At 36.4% G+C, this 15,508-nt stretch overlaps 1 protein-coding gene across 2 annotated transcripts; it reads left to right on the top strand.

Annotated features, from left to right (window-relative positions):
* Nucleotides 1–305: 305 nt before the first annotated feature.
* LOC110628175 (phosphatidylinositol 4-kinase beta 1) lies at nt 306–15,386 on the top strand. 2 transcript variants are annotated; one of them, XM_021774698.2, is made up of 16 exons: nt 309–2,281; nt 5,286–5,477; nt 5,709–5,757; nt 7,234–7,366; nt 7,508–7,973; nt 8,056–8,136; nt 8,227–8,346; nt 8,674–8,743; nt 9,153–9,250; nt 9,331–9,435; nt 12,139–12,192; nt 12,603–12,746; nt 12,925–12,978; nt 13,074–13,148; nt 14,107–14,190; nt 14,276–15,386. In XM_021774698.2, exons 1-16 carry the CDS (start codon nt 803–805, stop codon nt 14,375–14,377), a joined length of 3,306 nt encoding a protein of 1,101 aa, XP_021630390.1. In that variant the 5' UTR covers nt 309–802; the 3' UTR covers nt 14,378–15,386. The 2 variants fall into 2 exon arrangements, with proteins under 2 accessions (XP_043804909.1, XP_021630390.1); XM_043948974.1 differs by having other exon boundaries at nt 306–2,281; nt 14,107–15,386.
* Nucleotides 15,387–15,508: the final 122 nt, after the last annotated feature.

Genomic DNA, 15,508 nt, shown 5'->3' with positions numbered 1-15,508 from the left:
TATTTATTTTTAATCTAAAATAATTAAATTATTGAAGTACACTCATCAACAAACAAAGAAAATAAACTTTTTTTTTTTCAAAATCCATGTTTGAGGTAGCTTGGAGGGAAAGGGAGTCGAGGAGATTCCTCCCAAAGTTGCGCGCGATCTGTCGCGCATATTAGCAAAACCCCAATTTTCTTTCTGTAAATTAAATAATAATAAAATAAATGAATTTCTAATATTAACAATAATTACTTCACCCTCCCGTTTCGCTGTCTGTGACAGCATAGAGGACAACACCCCCAACGCCTACGGCGTCGTTCTATGCGTATCTGATTCACGAGATCTGCTCTCAAGTCTTACTATTTCTCGCATATTTAACATTTGAACTTTCTCTCTGCAAGTAATATTTCAATTCTCTCGTCTCATCAACTGAAAATAGAGCGCTCCTTTTGACTTCAGAAGATCTCTCCATCATTTTCTTGCTGTACCTTCTTCTTATTCATCTTCTAATTTTCCCGAGAAACAAACTGAAGGTTGCATTCTTTGGTCTACCTGTGCAGAGAATTAGGTTTTTTTTTTTGTGAATTAGCAGATTTAATGTGCTGGAGTTCATTTGAATCAAGTAACTGAGAATTTTGGAAGCTGGCCCTGGCGACAGAATCAGGATTTTGATAATTTTTTGGCGATTTTAGGGTTTAATATTCAAGAGGAGAGTTCTGCTTGGTCTGCTTTATCCAATTCGATTGTTGTGTTTGGATTGCCAGCCAATCAAGGTTCAATCGATCTGATTTTGGGACTTGGGGCTTATAATGGTAGTATGACAATGGTGCGGCTTCTGGGACTGAGTCGTGGAGAATCAGACGAGTCACCCAGGGAGATCACCTCCCGAACTAGCCTATTAAGTGAGTCAGGCGAGAGCGGGTGGCTAATCAGGTTCTTCGACTCGGCCTTTTTCTGTGAGTGGATCGCAGTGAGCTACCTATACAAGCATGATCATGCTGGTGTACGTGACTATCTATGTAATAGAATGTATACATTGCCTTTATCAGGTATCGAAAGTTACCTGTTCCAAATTTGTTACATGGTAATACACAAGCCCAGCCCATCTTTGGATAAGTTCGTCATTGATATATGCTCAAAGTCACTACTGATAGCTCTGAAGGTGCATTGGTTTTTGTTGGCGGAGATTGAGGATTCTGATGATAATGAAGGGATTAGTAGGATTCAGGAGAAGTGTCAGATTGCAGCTACTTTGATGGGAGAATGGCCTCCACTTGTGCGGCCACCAAGTGAGTCTTCTAGCGTTGGAGGTAAGAACCCGGTTCTGAATAAAATCTTGTCATCAAAACAGAAGTTTTTGTCACTGACATCTTCACCACCTACTAATAAGTCTCTGTCTTTTTCACCCTCATCCGGGAGTAGTTTAGTTGAGGATGGAAATCTATTATCTCCAGACCAGAACAGCATATTTAAGAAGTTTATTCCTGGTCCAAAAGTTAGGGATGCATTGTTGTTCAGGAAGTCAGTGGAGAAAGATGAGGAAGAGAGTGAGAAGGATGGATTTTTTAAGAGACTTTTGCGAGACAGCAGTAGAGGTGACGCTGAGGAGTCGGCATCAAATTCAGATGGGTTTTTCAAGAGGCTTTTGAGAGATAACAGTAGAGGAGATGATGAGGAAATTACGTCAACATCAGATGGCATTTTTAAGAGGCTTTTAAGGGATAGTAAAGGTGAAGATGAGGAGTTGACGTCTAGCTCGGAAGGGTTTTTTAAGAGGTTGTTTCGGGATAGCAAGAGTGATGATGAGGACAAATCTGTTTCTAAATCAGTGGAAGATGATGAAAAGGAAGGATTCTTTAGGAAATTTTTTAAGGAGAAGTTTGAGGACAAGAAGGATGAGCATGAAGAAAGGGTGAGCTCTGAAGAGAAATGTTCTAAATCTGCAGAGGATGAAGAAAAGGAGGGGTTTTTTCGCAAATTATTTAAGGATAAGTTTGAGGACAAGAAAGATGGAAATGGTAAAATTGATGACAGAAATGCCAAAGATGGAAATGGTAAAATTGATGACCGAAATGCCAATGGCGAGGAAGAAGAAACTTCCGAATTTTCATTGTTTCGAAGATTGTTTCGGGTGCATCCTGAGGATGCCAAGAATACTGCATTGAATGAAAATGGGAATGGTGGAGGTTTGTTTGAGAGCAGCCCTGGAACTGAAAGATTTTTTCGCAAACTATTTAGAGATCGTGATCGTTCAGTTGAAGAATCAGAGTTGTTTGTTTCAAAGAAGAACAAAGAGGTATGTTGATAATCAATTTTATGTCATGCTTGGAAGTATTGAAAATATATTCACCTTGCAGTATATATATATGTTTATAAATAGTATCACTTTAAAATGATGGATGTTTCCTTGATGAGCGTGAAATGGTTATTCAGATGTGAAATTGTGATGTAAATATTTGATAAAGTTTTGTTTCATAGCTTGGCCTAATATTTGTATTTATTTTCACTGGTAAGGTAATTTTACTGTGTATTTGAAATATACAGAAGATTAATGGTCATTGAAGTTGCTTAGTGGATCCTAGTCATGGGATGTGCTTGTGGAAATGCATCAGAGTTTGGGTTTTTCCTCAAAATGTATTGCTTTTGATATTGAATACCGATGAGGGTAGTAAATATGCGTGTGTGATTTATGATGTTTTGGGTTTGGGATGGGGTTTTTGTTGGTATGGAATTTTGTAAATTTAAGCCTATTGGAATTATGCCTGTGTGATGCCTATACATAGAGAGAGTAAAATTGACAGGCTTGAAGTGTTGAACCATTATTATTTCTCTTAAGATCTCATTGTGATTGTAGAGTTTTTATATTCTGTTTCCACTCATATTCTTTTAGGTAGCCTAAATTAGATGATAGGGTATATGGTTATGATGTTTATCTTTTCATGTAGAGGCAGTACAAAAAAGAATGAAATTACTAAGGCAAAGAAATAATGCTCTAAACTACTATCCCAATATCATCAAAGCAACCTATAATGGTAAAGGAGTTATAAGAATGCTTGTATAGGTACAATGAAACAAACCTCAGTGCTTACCCCTAGTAATACTAATTGCCAAAGATGCCCAACATAATTATAAGACCCAGAGGGACAAAAAATGACCAATTTTCCACATTTTTTTCTTCTAAAAACATAGTATTTAAACTCCTATCTGGGGGTTCCACATCATTTCTCTTAATAAAGAAGATTGACTTTGGAGAGTTCAGCTTTGATTAATAATTCAGGTGAATAGAAATTCCTTTCTAGAAATCCTTGTAGCTTTAAAATCAGGATGACCACCCCACTTGGTCAGGTATCTTTGAAATTACCTTTAAATGAGGGAATAAATTCATCATCCACTGCAGCTGCATTCTTATCTTTTTGATCTCACATTTGAATGTGTTATTAAGAATTCCTACATAGATCACAAGATAGACCCTAATCCTAATAATGATGTCAAATACCAAAGGTACCCTAGATGCTTTACATACCCAGAGTTACCTAAATAAACTATTTTCTGAAGTAAGTAGTGTGTTCTAAAATCCTGTATAGACTGTGCCATTGCGGGCTCATCATGCGTGGATAGCATAAGAGTTGTGTAGACAGCAAATGGTGTTTAAAGAAGCTTTTTTCATTGATTTCTGAGTCTCATCAATCTCTTCCGTGTCTATGTTGTTATGTATAAGGTAGACAATATTAACTTTTTCTATTTGGGAGGGGGCGGGGGAGATGAATGAATATCTCCATCAAAAAACATGTTTGCATGTTAAGTTGGAATGTAGTTATGATTGTTCCAGCATATGTTAAATCAAGATGAGTTCAGGTATGTCTGGTTTAGAAATTTTTATCGCACAACATTCTTCAAACTTCCCAAATGCATCAATAATCCCTCAAACTATGGTGAAATACTGAGCCTCATGGCCTTTTTTCCCTAATTTCACCTTAAGGTTTAGTTTCCTTGAATTGGGTCCAAACCGACCGGCTAAGCAGTGATATGGCTAAGGTTTTAGTAATTCTTTCTGAGAAAGGTAATAATTCATCCCCCTTTACGCATTTATTTCCCTTTCCCCCACCCTTAAGTACCTTACCATTTTAGAGCACTAATTTGACTTACCCCTCAATGCTTCCCATCACAAACCACCAAATTCATCCACCTCTCTCAAATAAACATGGCAAAAACTGGTTCACTGCCTCAATGATTACTGTCACCACCAGCAGCAGTTTTCCTACTGGCATCTTTGTCACAATTTCCACTTTTTTAAACCTCTGAAATTAACATGCCAAAATAGAAAAGTGAACTGGCAGTGCATAAACAATCATTTCAGCAGTTATTCATTCAACAGAGCATTAAGCCAAAAGGATTTGTATAATGCAGCACAAATGGGCCAAGTAAACTATTTCCAATTCAAATAGCTAAAAAATTTGGAATAGTGGATTTGGCCATGAGGATCATATCAATGTGCTCTGCCTCTGATAATTTTTGTGGTGGCTTGGATTGATGTTCTTATTGGAGAGAGATTGATGTGGGTGAATGAATTGGTTGTCTGGTGGTTGCAATGGGTGGTAATGATCAGTTGATTTGTTGTGGAGCGTTGGTGTGCCCTTTGCTAGGGTCATTTGCTAGTTTTTAAAAAGATTTATGTTTCTGAGAGCCCAGACTGATTTAGAACTTTTGCAACTACCAATAAAATTGAAGCATCAAGATACATTATTATTCGTTGTTAAAGGATGCAGCAAAATTAAGAAGAGGAACAATTATCATTAAGAGGTAATATAATGAAGAAATCTGTTTGCAGCCAAGCAATGATTGGAGAGCATGTGGAATCATTCAGTGCTAGCTTATTTTTATGGAAATTTGATCATGAACTTGTAATATTATTTCAACACATGGTTAAGTGTAAAACTGGGCTTTCCACCAGTGAGCATTTTCACAGATAAACCTTTTCTAAATTGGAATTTATGTAGAACATGCAGCAACATCAAGTCTTAATTAATAGAAAGTTGATTGTGAAATTTTGCTTGTGAAAATTAATTAATGAGCATATGCTTAAACTTTATGAATATCTGGGAAAACAGGTATCTAGCGTAAGTAGAAATTAATTATTGATAGTACTCATCTCCTTTTCTTGGAGGATGAACTAGTATGCTAACCAAGATTCTTTAGCATGCTGTAGTGCATACTTGTATTTGCAGTGGTTGGAAATTCCTTTTACTTAAGGTATATAGTTGCATGATTCTTATGATTCCTAATTTAATTTTATGTGACAGAAGCGGCCAGGTTCACCAAAGCAGCAGAATGACAAGTCAAACACAAAGCCTCCACTTCATAACAATACTGCATCACATTTCAGAAAAGGGGCTTATCATGAATCACTGGATTTTGTGATGTCACTATGTGAGACTTCTTATGGCTTAGTAGATGTATTTCCTCTTGAAGATCGGAAAAGTGCTCTTCGTGAGGTTGTCCAATTCTTTTTTATGCTTTCTGTGGCTTTCTTTTTCTGTTTTGGGTGCCATCTGTTGGTCACTCAAGCACATATGTATATAAGCTTGCTTGCTCACATGCATGTGCACATACCTTGACCCATTTGCTTGTGTGTGGATGTAGATATTATGCAACTAAACTTGACATTTATCTTGAATTTTTTTTCTGACACATTTATTACTCTGTTGTGATTCTTGCATTTTCAGTCACTTGTGGAGATCAATTTGCATTTAGCTGAAGCTCAAAATAGTGGAGGTACTTGCTATATTTATTGTAGATTTAAGTTGAAATAATTGCTCTCTAATTTCAGTATGTGTTTAATGATTCTGTTATGTAGGTATCTAGAGCATCCTTTTTACTGGCTAAAGTAGTCTCAGAAAGTGGCAAGATAGTGCTTTTTCTATAAGATTTGAAGTTATAATATTGAATATTTAAGGTCTATGGCATTGCTATTATACTTGCTTCTATAAAAGGCCATTTGAAGGCAAGTCATGGCATCTAGGATTGGACATCGAGAATAAGGCAACATTAAAATATGGCGGATTTTGAGGTAGATGTGACATATTTTGGTCATAAAACTGCAGAATAGCGAAAAAGTAATTTATTTTTGCAATAACCAAAAGGATGTTACCTACTTACCTTCTCAAAGAAAAAGGGATTTTGAATCACATCCATTCTTTTACATTAATTGTTGGGTTCTTCCATAGGCTTGAAGTCTGAGGTGGAATGGACATACAGGGGGGGAATATGTTTTTGGACCTGGAGAGTGGGGGAGATAAAATGGAAGGAAAATACTTTTAAATACTTGAAAGTAATGATACTTAATTTGATTAAGGAATAAAATATATTTTGTTAATTTAAGTTTCATTGATAAAACAGAAATCAATGTCAAAACTATTGGTATCAATCATACATAAAATTAAAAGAATTGCTGAAATTGATTTTTTTAATCAACTGAAATTATACTAATACCTAAAACTTTTAACTTTGAAATCAATATCAAAAGTTTGGGTCATTTTTGTTATTAATTTTTTAAATTAAAAAAAATTCTTTTCAACCTATTATATATATTTCAATGATGTTGAGAATTTATGCAAACACGCATGGATTTTTAGGCTGGTTATTTCAAGATGTTTTATAATACTGCTTTGTAAATATCTTGCAAATTATGCAGGGCTGTCTTTTCAAAATTGATCATTCATGCTCAGGATGATATTTATTGCTGTGCGTCGTTTGTTTTGCAATTTTGTTGGGTTAATTATTTTGCTTTTAGTGCCTTTCTTTGGTTTTTCTTTTCATTTCCCTTCCTCTCCAACTGTTTTTCTGGTCTCTTTTATATTCATGTTTTGACTGATGCAAATTCGAAATAATCTGGCATTGCTTTTGTAACTCAAACATCAAATGGTCTAGATTTAAATATCATTGTGAATGGGGCTCTCAATGTTTTTCAACTGGGCCAGTGGTGCCAATCTTTATGAACTAAGGCTTACTGATAAAGGATCTCCTTCAGTAAGTAACATATAAGGTTCATTGATATTCTCTTTCATGTTTTAGGTTTTAGATATAGAAGTTCAGCACCAAGAAACTGAACTTCTTTTACTATTATCAATTTGTGTAATTGAGTTGCTGAAAATGATAATGTTTAGTTAAAATGCAAATCTTATTCGCATGCATTCTATTGTTTCTTATTCTTTTATCTGCATAACACTTATCTGTTGTTTATATCGTTAGGAATTTGCTTTCCGATGGGAAAGGGAATGTATCGTGTAGTTCATATACCTGAAGATGAAGCCATTCTTTTGAATTCTAGGGAAAAGGCACCATATATGATTTGTGTTGAAGTTTTGAAATGTGAAATGCCAAGGTAATAAAGGTGTCATATCATGGGTACAAATAGCAATGTTCCCAATTTGACCATTCTACAGCACATTTGTTTCTGGAACTGATTTAATTGGCGCATATATCTGATTTTTTTTTCAAAACACTCTTTTCAAAACTTTTTCAGCAATAACAAGGGTACATTCGGTGGTCAAAAACTTTCCAGAGGAGGTATTCCTCTAGCTAATGGAGATGCATTTTTGCCAAAGCCACCTCCGTGGGCCTATCCTTTGTGGACTACCCAGGAAGTGTATCGCAATAGCAGTGATAGGATGTCAAGATCTACAGCTCAAGCCATTGACCAGGCAATGTCCCATAGTTTGGAGGCAAGACAGAAATTTGCTAATGTAAGCCTCTCTGTGGTGAAGCAATTGCCTCGCCATCCAATAAACACCAATGCACAGGATATCCACCATGGCATTAATCGCAGTGGACTGCATCAAAGAGCAACTAATGATGGGGAATTTGAATGGGTAAGGGTAGTGCTGACAGCAGACCCTGGTGTCCGGATGGATGACATTGGGGATCAAGAACCACCTCGTCGCAGGGAGCATCGTCGTGTTCCCAGTACGATTGCCATAGAAGAAGTGAAGGTTGGCTTCTAAATGGAGTAAGGTTACAATATTAGTTTATGGTTTTTTACTGGTGTTAGTAAAATTTGAACTATCTATGCAGGCTGCTGCAGCCAAAGGTGAAGCCCCTCCTGGACTTCCTCTAAAGGGGGCTGGGCAAGATTCGTCAGATGCACGACTGAGGGTAGACATTCTTAAACATTCTTGAATATGGAAAATCAAGTTGTTTTTAGTGAGGAATGCCGAAACTCAAAAAGTTCTTAACTTCCATTAGGTTAATGGTGGAACCCCTAAGGCCAGTGATGCTCTATCTGGTGAGCTCTGGGAGGCAAAGAAAGAGAGGATTCGTAAAGCTTCTGTATATGGAAAATTACCTGGTTGGGACTTGCGCTCTGTAAGTTCCGCATATTGAACTGCTTGAAAATAGAAAAAAAAGAAGAAGAAAGAAACGAAAAAGAACTTGTGCATATCAACAGTTTTTGTTTTCCTTCAAGAATTTTAGAAGGATGTCAATGTGGTGTCTCTTGAAATTGAAATACCATTTACTAATTGATTATTTGGTCAATGAATGTGGTAAATTTCTTAATTTGGCTCGTCGTTATATGTCTATGATTCTTAAAATGCTAGTGGGTTGGGCAACCAAGTCTTTCGTAAATATTCTGTTACAATTGTATTTTCATGTGATTGTGATTCCGATACCTTTTGCTTGTTTCTTGTGTAGGTTATTGTGAAGAGTGGTGATGATTGTAGGCAGGAGCATCTCGCTGTGCAACTTATTTCGCATTTTTATGGTAGGTGCTAGCAATAGTTCATACTTTCAGTCTGAAAGTTGTCATTGTTTTGCTGCATTTTCTTACTACTAAAGTGTGCAAGAACCGCAATATTGTTTGTTCTTGGTCAGATGTAAGGAACTTGTCTGTTTCGGCATCCATCTAAAAGTTTTATTATTTTCCTGTATTAATTAAATTCTTCACTTTTTAATTTTGAGATGATAAAGGAAGCTGAAAATTCTATTCTACTAACGTAATCAACGAGCTGGACATGGTAGGTAATTGCTGAATCAATATGTTGTGGTGGCAGTGGCACACTCAATTGAATCTCATAATATTAAAACTTTATAATGGATTGCTTTGCAATCTTGCATTTTGTTTTCTTTCTTAACAGGATATGAGACATATGATAATTTATTTTTGATGCCAGATATATTCCAAGAAGCTGGTCTCCCGCTCTGGTTGCGTCCCTTTGAAGTTCTGGTCACTTCATCTTATACAGCTCTCATTGAGACGATTCCTGATACAGTATGTGTAATGCTGCTCTTTTAGTTAATCAGCACTTAACACTTCTTTTGTTATCTCAGTAACAGTGATCCTTTATACAGGCCTCACTTCATTCTATCAAGAGTAGATATCCCAACATCACGAGTTTGCGCGACTTCTTTGTTGCTAAGTATGAGGAGAACTCCCCAAGTTTTAAGCTTGCGCAGGTACGGACTGCAGCATTATTGGTGTGAAATGCCACCAGATTATTGTTTTTGTAGTTAGAAAAACTCAATCACCCTGTGAATATATATTTCACATAAAACTTGGAAGCAGTCCCTCCATGATAAGTATCCATCACTGCATAGGATGCGAAATTATTGTAGGCATGATGTTAGTAATTCTTAAAAGGGGATATAATATTGGCTCACTCGCAACATTATTAGGCAGTCTATGATTTGATAATATGAAAAGCTTCTTTTGTTTGATTGGTTATTAGAGGCATTTATTTCCCTTTTGAGTCATTATATCACCAAAATTTTGTCCTCAAGTGCTAGTTCCGTGTGAGAAGCATGAGCAAATATTTTGTATCTAGATCTGTTCAGCTGTTCTACACATCTACATGGTTATTATAAAGGGGCACCTAAGGTGCAAGTCACTAGAGGCACTAGCCTGATCTTCTTAACCTGCTAAAGGCAGGCAATATGACTCAAACATGCCTCTTAGGTCCTCAACTATTTTCCTTTCATCTGTTTTTTCAATTTTTATTTTTAACATGTTTTTCTGCTTCTTTCTATCCTTTTCCCCTTCTAGTCCAGCCTCCTGCTCCTCTCCTTCCTCCTTTTCTTCATTCTCAATTGCCTAGTGTCAGTCCCTTTTTCTAGACCTCCTTATCATTATGCTTTTCCCCCTCCTTGTTTTTGTCTTTGTTATTTGATGCTTTGGTTGTTGCTTGATATTGTAGGTTTGTATTAATTCCTTCATTAATTTGTTTGTTTGAAACTATGAATTAAATTAGGGGGGAAAAGGTTATTTTTAATTATGCAATTAGGGAGAGGAATTCATTTTAATTCTGGAATTAGAACAAAAACAAGGAAAGGAACTAAGTGACAAGTATATTATGGATGGTTATACGACCACAATTTTTTTTGGCGCCTCACCTCCCTCAAGCACATGCCTGCACCTCAGGCTTAGGAACCCTGGTAACTCCCTCCCACCACAAGTTTTGGAGGCTAGAGCTTTACTTACCTGGATAAAGGGCCAATGCTACTGACCCATTTATGCCATAATTCTCCTTTCATAACTGGTCATGCGTGCATCGAGTCGAGATGCTTATGCATCTCATCAACGAATAAGTAATAGTGATGTAGTCTTATGTCAATCATGTAGAAACTAGAATATGCCAACAAAGCTTTTGCTTTCTGCTCAAGTCCGAAATTTCCTAGTGCAACTTGGGGCAGGAATTATAAATGACATAGAAGCCTTTGACTTTGAGGTTATTTTTTGTAGTAGTACTTATATCATTGTTAAGTAAGTTACTAGGTATTCTAAGACGATAACTGGTGTGTGGGGGAAGGGCTTTGAAGTTAACTTTCCTTGCTTGTTTAACATAGCTGTTGGTATTTGTACTTGTCGTATCTGGTTTTATTGTAGTCTTCTCTGTTCCCTCCTTGAAGTTTACGCTTTATAAGAGTATCCCAAAGCTTCGGAATTGAAGTGCAGTATTGTGCTTTTGGTCAACGTTAAGCTTGACCCTGTTTTGGGCTGAAATGAACGGGTCCTTTAGTGGGGATGGTTGGTAAGGTCACTCATTCTGAAGAGATCTCAGGAACTGATCTTTTTTTGAAAGATTTCAGGAATTGACCTTTTTTGAAAGGTGAAACTGTCTATTACATGCTTTTTCTCATAGGAAACCTCAGCCAAGTTCCATGGTGTGGACTTCAAGTAAAGGACTATAAGATAAGAAGTTTGTGAATAGTAATGGACGTCTATCTCTGCTGCATTTTCTGTTGCGTGAGTTGTCTTTTTTTTCATCTTTATTTGAAAAGTAGAGTGATTACTTATTTGGTGTAGGCCATCTTGAATGATATTCTTTTGGGGGATGGGGGTAGTTGGTCAGCTTAGTTGTTAATTGGGAATTTGGGATGCAGTACCTCATGTCTAGGAGACTAGGATTACCAATGGGTCTGGCTTATTTGGCATGGTGCTGCCTGTTCAGCCTGATTGGAATTTAGGATATTCAGCCCTAGCATAGCCCAAATATCATTATCACTTTTTGGGTCAAGTTGGGGCCAGTCCACATTTTCCTTTGCTTTTGTTCTTCTTCTTCCTCCTCCTTCCCTTCCTTAACCTCCCCCGCTCTTCTTTTTAATTAGTTTGTCTTTCTCACGGCTATTTTCACGTCCAAATATTTTTATTAATCATAATCCTATACTAAAGAAATAGCACAGTGATGCCGTTTAAATTATTAGGTAAAATCTCTTGAATTGAACAGATCCTTAATGTAAAATACTCAAATTTGAAAGATGTTACTATATATATTAAAATTTACAAAATGATTACAAATGTCGGAAGATATATAGTGAAGCAGTAATATATAATAGGAAAAGTATTAAAAGAGAACATTGAATATATACTGTATGCTTTGTTTCTACAGAATGCTTTATTCGGTTGTTTATCTTTTACATAAGCTGCTTATGGCTGGTTTCTTTACTCATCCTTGAAAAGGTCAAATAAATGGTTTGGGACTAGCATTTTTGCATTTATCTTCCTCTCCTCTTTTTAAAAAATTGTTATATGATGAAAAAGGTGAATCAAAGTTTATTTATTTATTTATTTTTGTCTATTTTTTGCTTTCCACATGAAGATATTCTCTCTCTGATTCAGAGTTGATGCTTTATTAATTATTTGATTTATTTGTTTTCCTTCAGAGGAACTTTGTTGAAAGTATGGCCGGATATTCCCTAGTGTGCTACCTGCTGCAGGTTTGGTGCTCTCTCTCCCACTCTTTCATCTAATTTACTGGTTAGCAACCTCACTAATTAGCTAGTCAAATCATGTAGTAATTTCAGTTTTGCTTGTAAATTGATCTGTGATGTTCATGTCCTGTAATTGTTACCTTTCTCCTAAGAATCAGCAGCATCCTCAACTACTTGCTGCACTGATATAATGTCAATTAACTGCTCAACATGGTCTTCGTTTATTTTTACTGAAGTTGTTCCACTGAACTCAAGTCACAGCTTGTGTGAATTGAAAGATATTAATTTCAGCTTCTATTTTGCACATTAGTCTTCTTTAAAAAGGAAGTGTTGTTTGATAGCCTCTAGTCTTCTATTTGATACTGCCAGCCAGCTGGGCAAACTCATGAAATTTGATTATGACATCTGTTGTTTAGGTGAAGGATAGGCACAATGGAAACCTTTTACTGGATGAAGATGGTCACATTATACATATTGATTTTGGATTCATGCTCTCTAATTCACCTGGTGGTGTCAATTTTGAGAGTGCTCCCTTCAAATTAACCAGAGAACTCCTTGAGGTAATATTTATGATCCGTACTATGTCTATTGTGCTGGTTTCTTTTTCCATTTATCTTTTTTCCACTTCCAGTGTCATTGTTCTACAACCTCATGGGATTTTGATATTTAAGTATTTTATAGTTGATTTTAGGTTTTGCTTTGGATTTTATGGTAATGGACTTCTGGTGATTGTTCCAGGTTATGGATTCTGATGCTGAGGGAGTTCCAAGCGAGTTCTTTGACTATTTTAAAGTACTTACTGATAAAAAATTTATTTTATTGGAACTTTTTGTCCTCATTGTATGGGGGAATTATAATTTCTTATGGTTTTGGCCTCTCAAATCTAGGTTTTGTGCATTCAAGGCTTCTTAACATGTCGTAAGCATGCAGAGCGGATTATTCTTCTTGTTGAGATGTTGCAGGTAACACTACCAACTCCAACTTAGCTTAGCTTTAACTGCACGCATGCACGCAGATACTTGGAGTGTGCATTTCTTTTCTTCCTTTCAAGTTTTTTGTTTTGTATCTATATATGGCCCTTAGGGTTAACGTCATGAGTTGATGAAGTTCTTTGATGGGAGCTTTTAATGCTAATTGTATCTAAGAATCTTAGATTGGATGGAAAGTGGTTCAAATGGGAAGTCTTTGTTTAACCTTTTCTTTTATATACATCGTTTGGCACTTTATATCAGAAACTTTTGCAGCAATGATGATGATGGTTGTATAGCATCTATTCAGGTTGACCAGCCCTGACCTACCACTGTGATTATTATTATTTTTTTATTTTGTGGTGGTGGGAGTGGCAGTGGCTAATGTTTCAAAAATGTGGAGTCAATTGACCACTCTTTTAATTAAAATCCCCCCCCCCCCAAAAAAAAAAAAAAAAAAAAAAAGAAAAAAAGAAAAAATTCATGCATGGAAGTAACATAAAAATAACAAAATTGTAGTAATCAAGGTAATAGGAGGCACAATAGTTATAGAGGATTCAGAAGTCCACATTTTAAAAGCATTGCTCATCCTGCACACTGGCTGTTAATTAGAAGCCTTTTATTTGGGACAAAGAATTGTTAGCTTGAAGGATGGGGGCAGGGGAAGGGGGGAGAGAGAGAGAGAGAGAGAGAGAGAGAGAGAGAGAGAGAAAGAAATGGTGAAGCTGCAATTAATATTGAATAGAATCAAATGTGAGAATGGACATTTAAAGGGAGCAAGAAACAGCCACAAGAGAAGTTTCATGTTGTAATCTTTACCTGCGTTTTGAAGTTTCAAGCATTGCAAAAAATGTTTGTTTTTTCCCCCTTAGGTTAAAGACTGCAGGGCACTTAATCATCTTCTTTAATGATGTTTTGTTGCTAACTATACTTGTGAAATATCGTGAATCAGGACTCTGGTTTCCCTTGCTTTAAAGGTGGTCCACGGACCATACAGAACCTAAGAAAACGATTCCAACTAAGTTTGACAGAAGAGGTAATATATAACTTCGTTGTTCATATCATTCTGCTCAAGGTTTTACCACTGTGGTTGTTGAATATAATGTGTTGCTTTCAAGCAGCAATGTGTCTCCTTGGTGCTTTCTCTTATCAGTAGCAGCCTAGATGCTTGGCGGACACGGCAGTATGACTATTATCAGAGAGTTTTGAATGGAATATTGTGAGGTTTGGTTTTGCATGGCAACGGAAACTTTGCTCCCTTTGACAATTGCCAGTTACAGTGAAGCATTTTGATCGGAGTGTGATGTGAATCACTGTGCAAGGGCTATTGGTTCGCTGCATTTGTGGCTCTGGAGTTTATGTTGAAGATGTTGTGAATCCTGGTTAGTGATAACAGATTGTGGCCTGTTTTCTCTTGGCGTGAGGAATTTGTAATTGTATCAGCTGAAATACTTTTAGGAAGTCCAGCAGGCTAAATTGTCTTCGGTGGATTCTTCACTGTTTCCCCTTGTCATTTAATATGGAACTCTGCTTGCTTTTGGGGAATGTAGTTATTCAAAATCAAAAAGGAGGTGTGCACTTTCACCTCTTCATACAACATGTACAGATTCATTTCTACGAAGATGACAGGCCAGACGTGAAAAGGCTTGCAACGCCACAATTGTTGGTCAAATTTCACATAGCTGTCAGAAGCAATACAAGCACCAAATACTCCTGATTTTATATACCTATAGTTTTGCCCTTTGACGTTGCTATATTCTTCAGATAGAAGCGTCAGACATCAGATTTGGCGATCTATCTTCAGTTCTGATATCAACCATTTGATAGCAAGTCTTCCCTGGTATAACTTATCGACACTTGTTTCCCAGAGAAGTGCTGATAAAATTCTTATTTGCGGCAAGTGAATATATCATGTGAGATTGTATCCCATTTTCTTTAGAGGTGTGAGAAAAAATTGTTTATTGAAATCCTAGTCGTATATCATAGTCGTTGGTGGGGATAGAGTTCTGGTCCCATTTGTGTATTTGATGGACTTGAGTTTGTAAGCTAGGTTGCATTGGATATGGTAGGTTTTGTGGGTCAGTGTTAGAAATATGTCTTGATTTGTCAACTGTAGGACCATTGGTGTAAATATGTTAAAGCAACTTGATGCGAAGGCTTGGCAATGTCTCCTGGTACAGTGGGAAATTTTACTTGGCAATTCCTGTGATGAGATGTGATTTTGTTGATTCATGTGTTCTGCATCTACGTAATCTACTAATTCTATCCCCAAATTTGTAAGAATATAATTCAATCGATCTTTTTTTTTTTAATTAATTATCTTGTTTGTGAAAGAATTCAATTATTTTAATATA

This window comes from Manihot esculenta, chromosome 12 (assembly GCF_001659605.2).
Source record: "Manihot esculenta cultivar AM560-2 chromosome 12, M.esculenta_v8, whole genome shotgun sequence".
Lineage (NCBI taxonomy): Eukaryota > Viridiplantae > Streptophyta > Magnoliopsida > Malpighiales > Euphorbiaceae > Manihot > Manihot esculenta.
The sequence above is the reverse complement of the archived record's forward strand: the minus strand, read 5'-3'. Positions and strand labels throughout refer to the sequence as shown.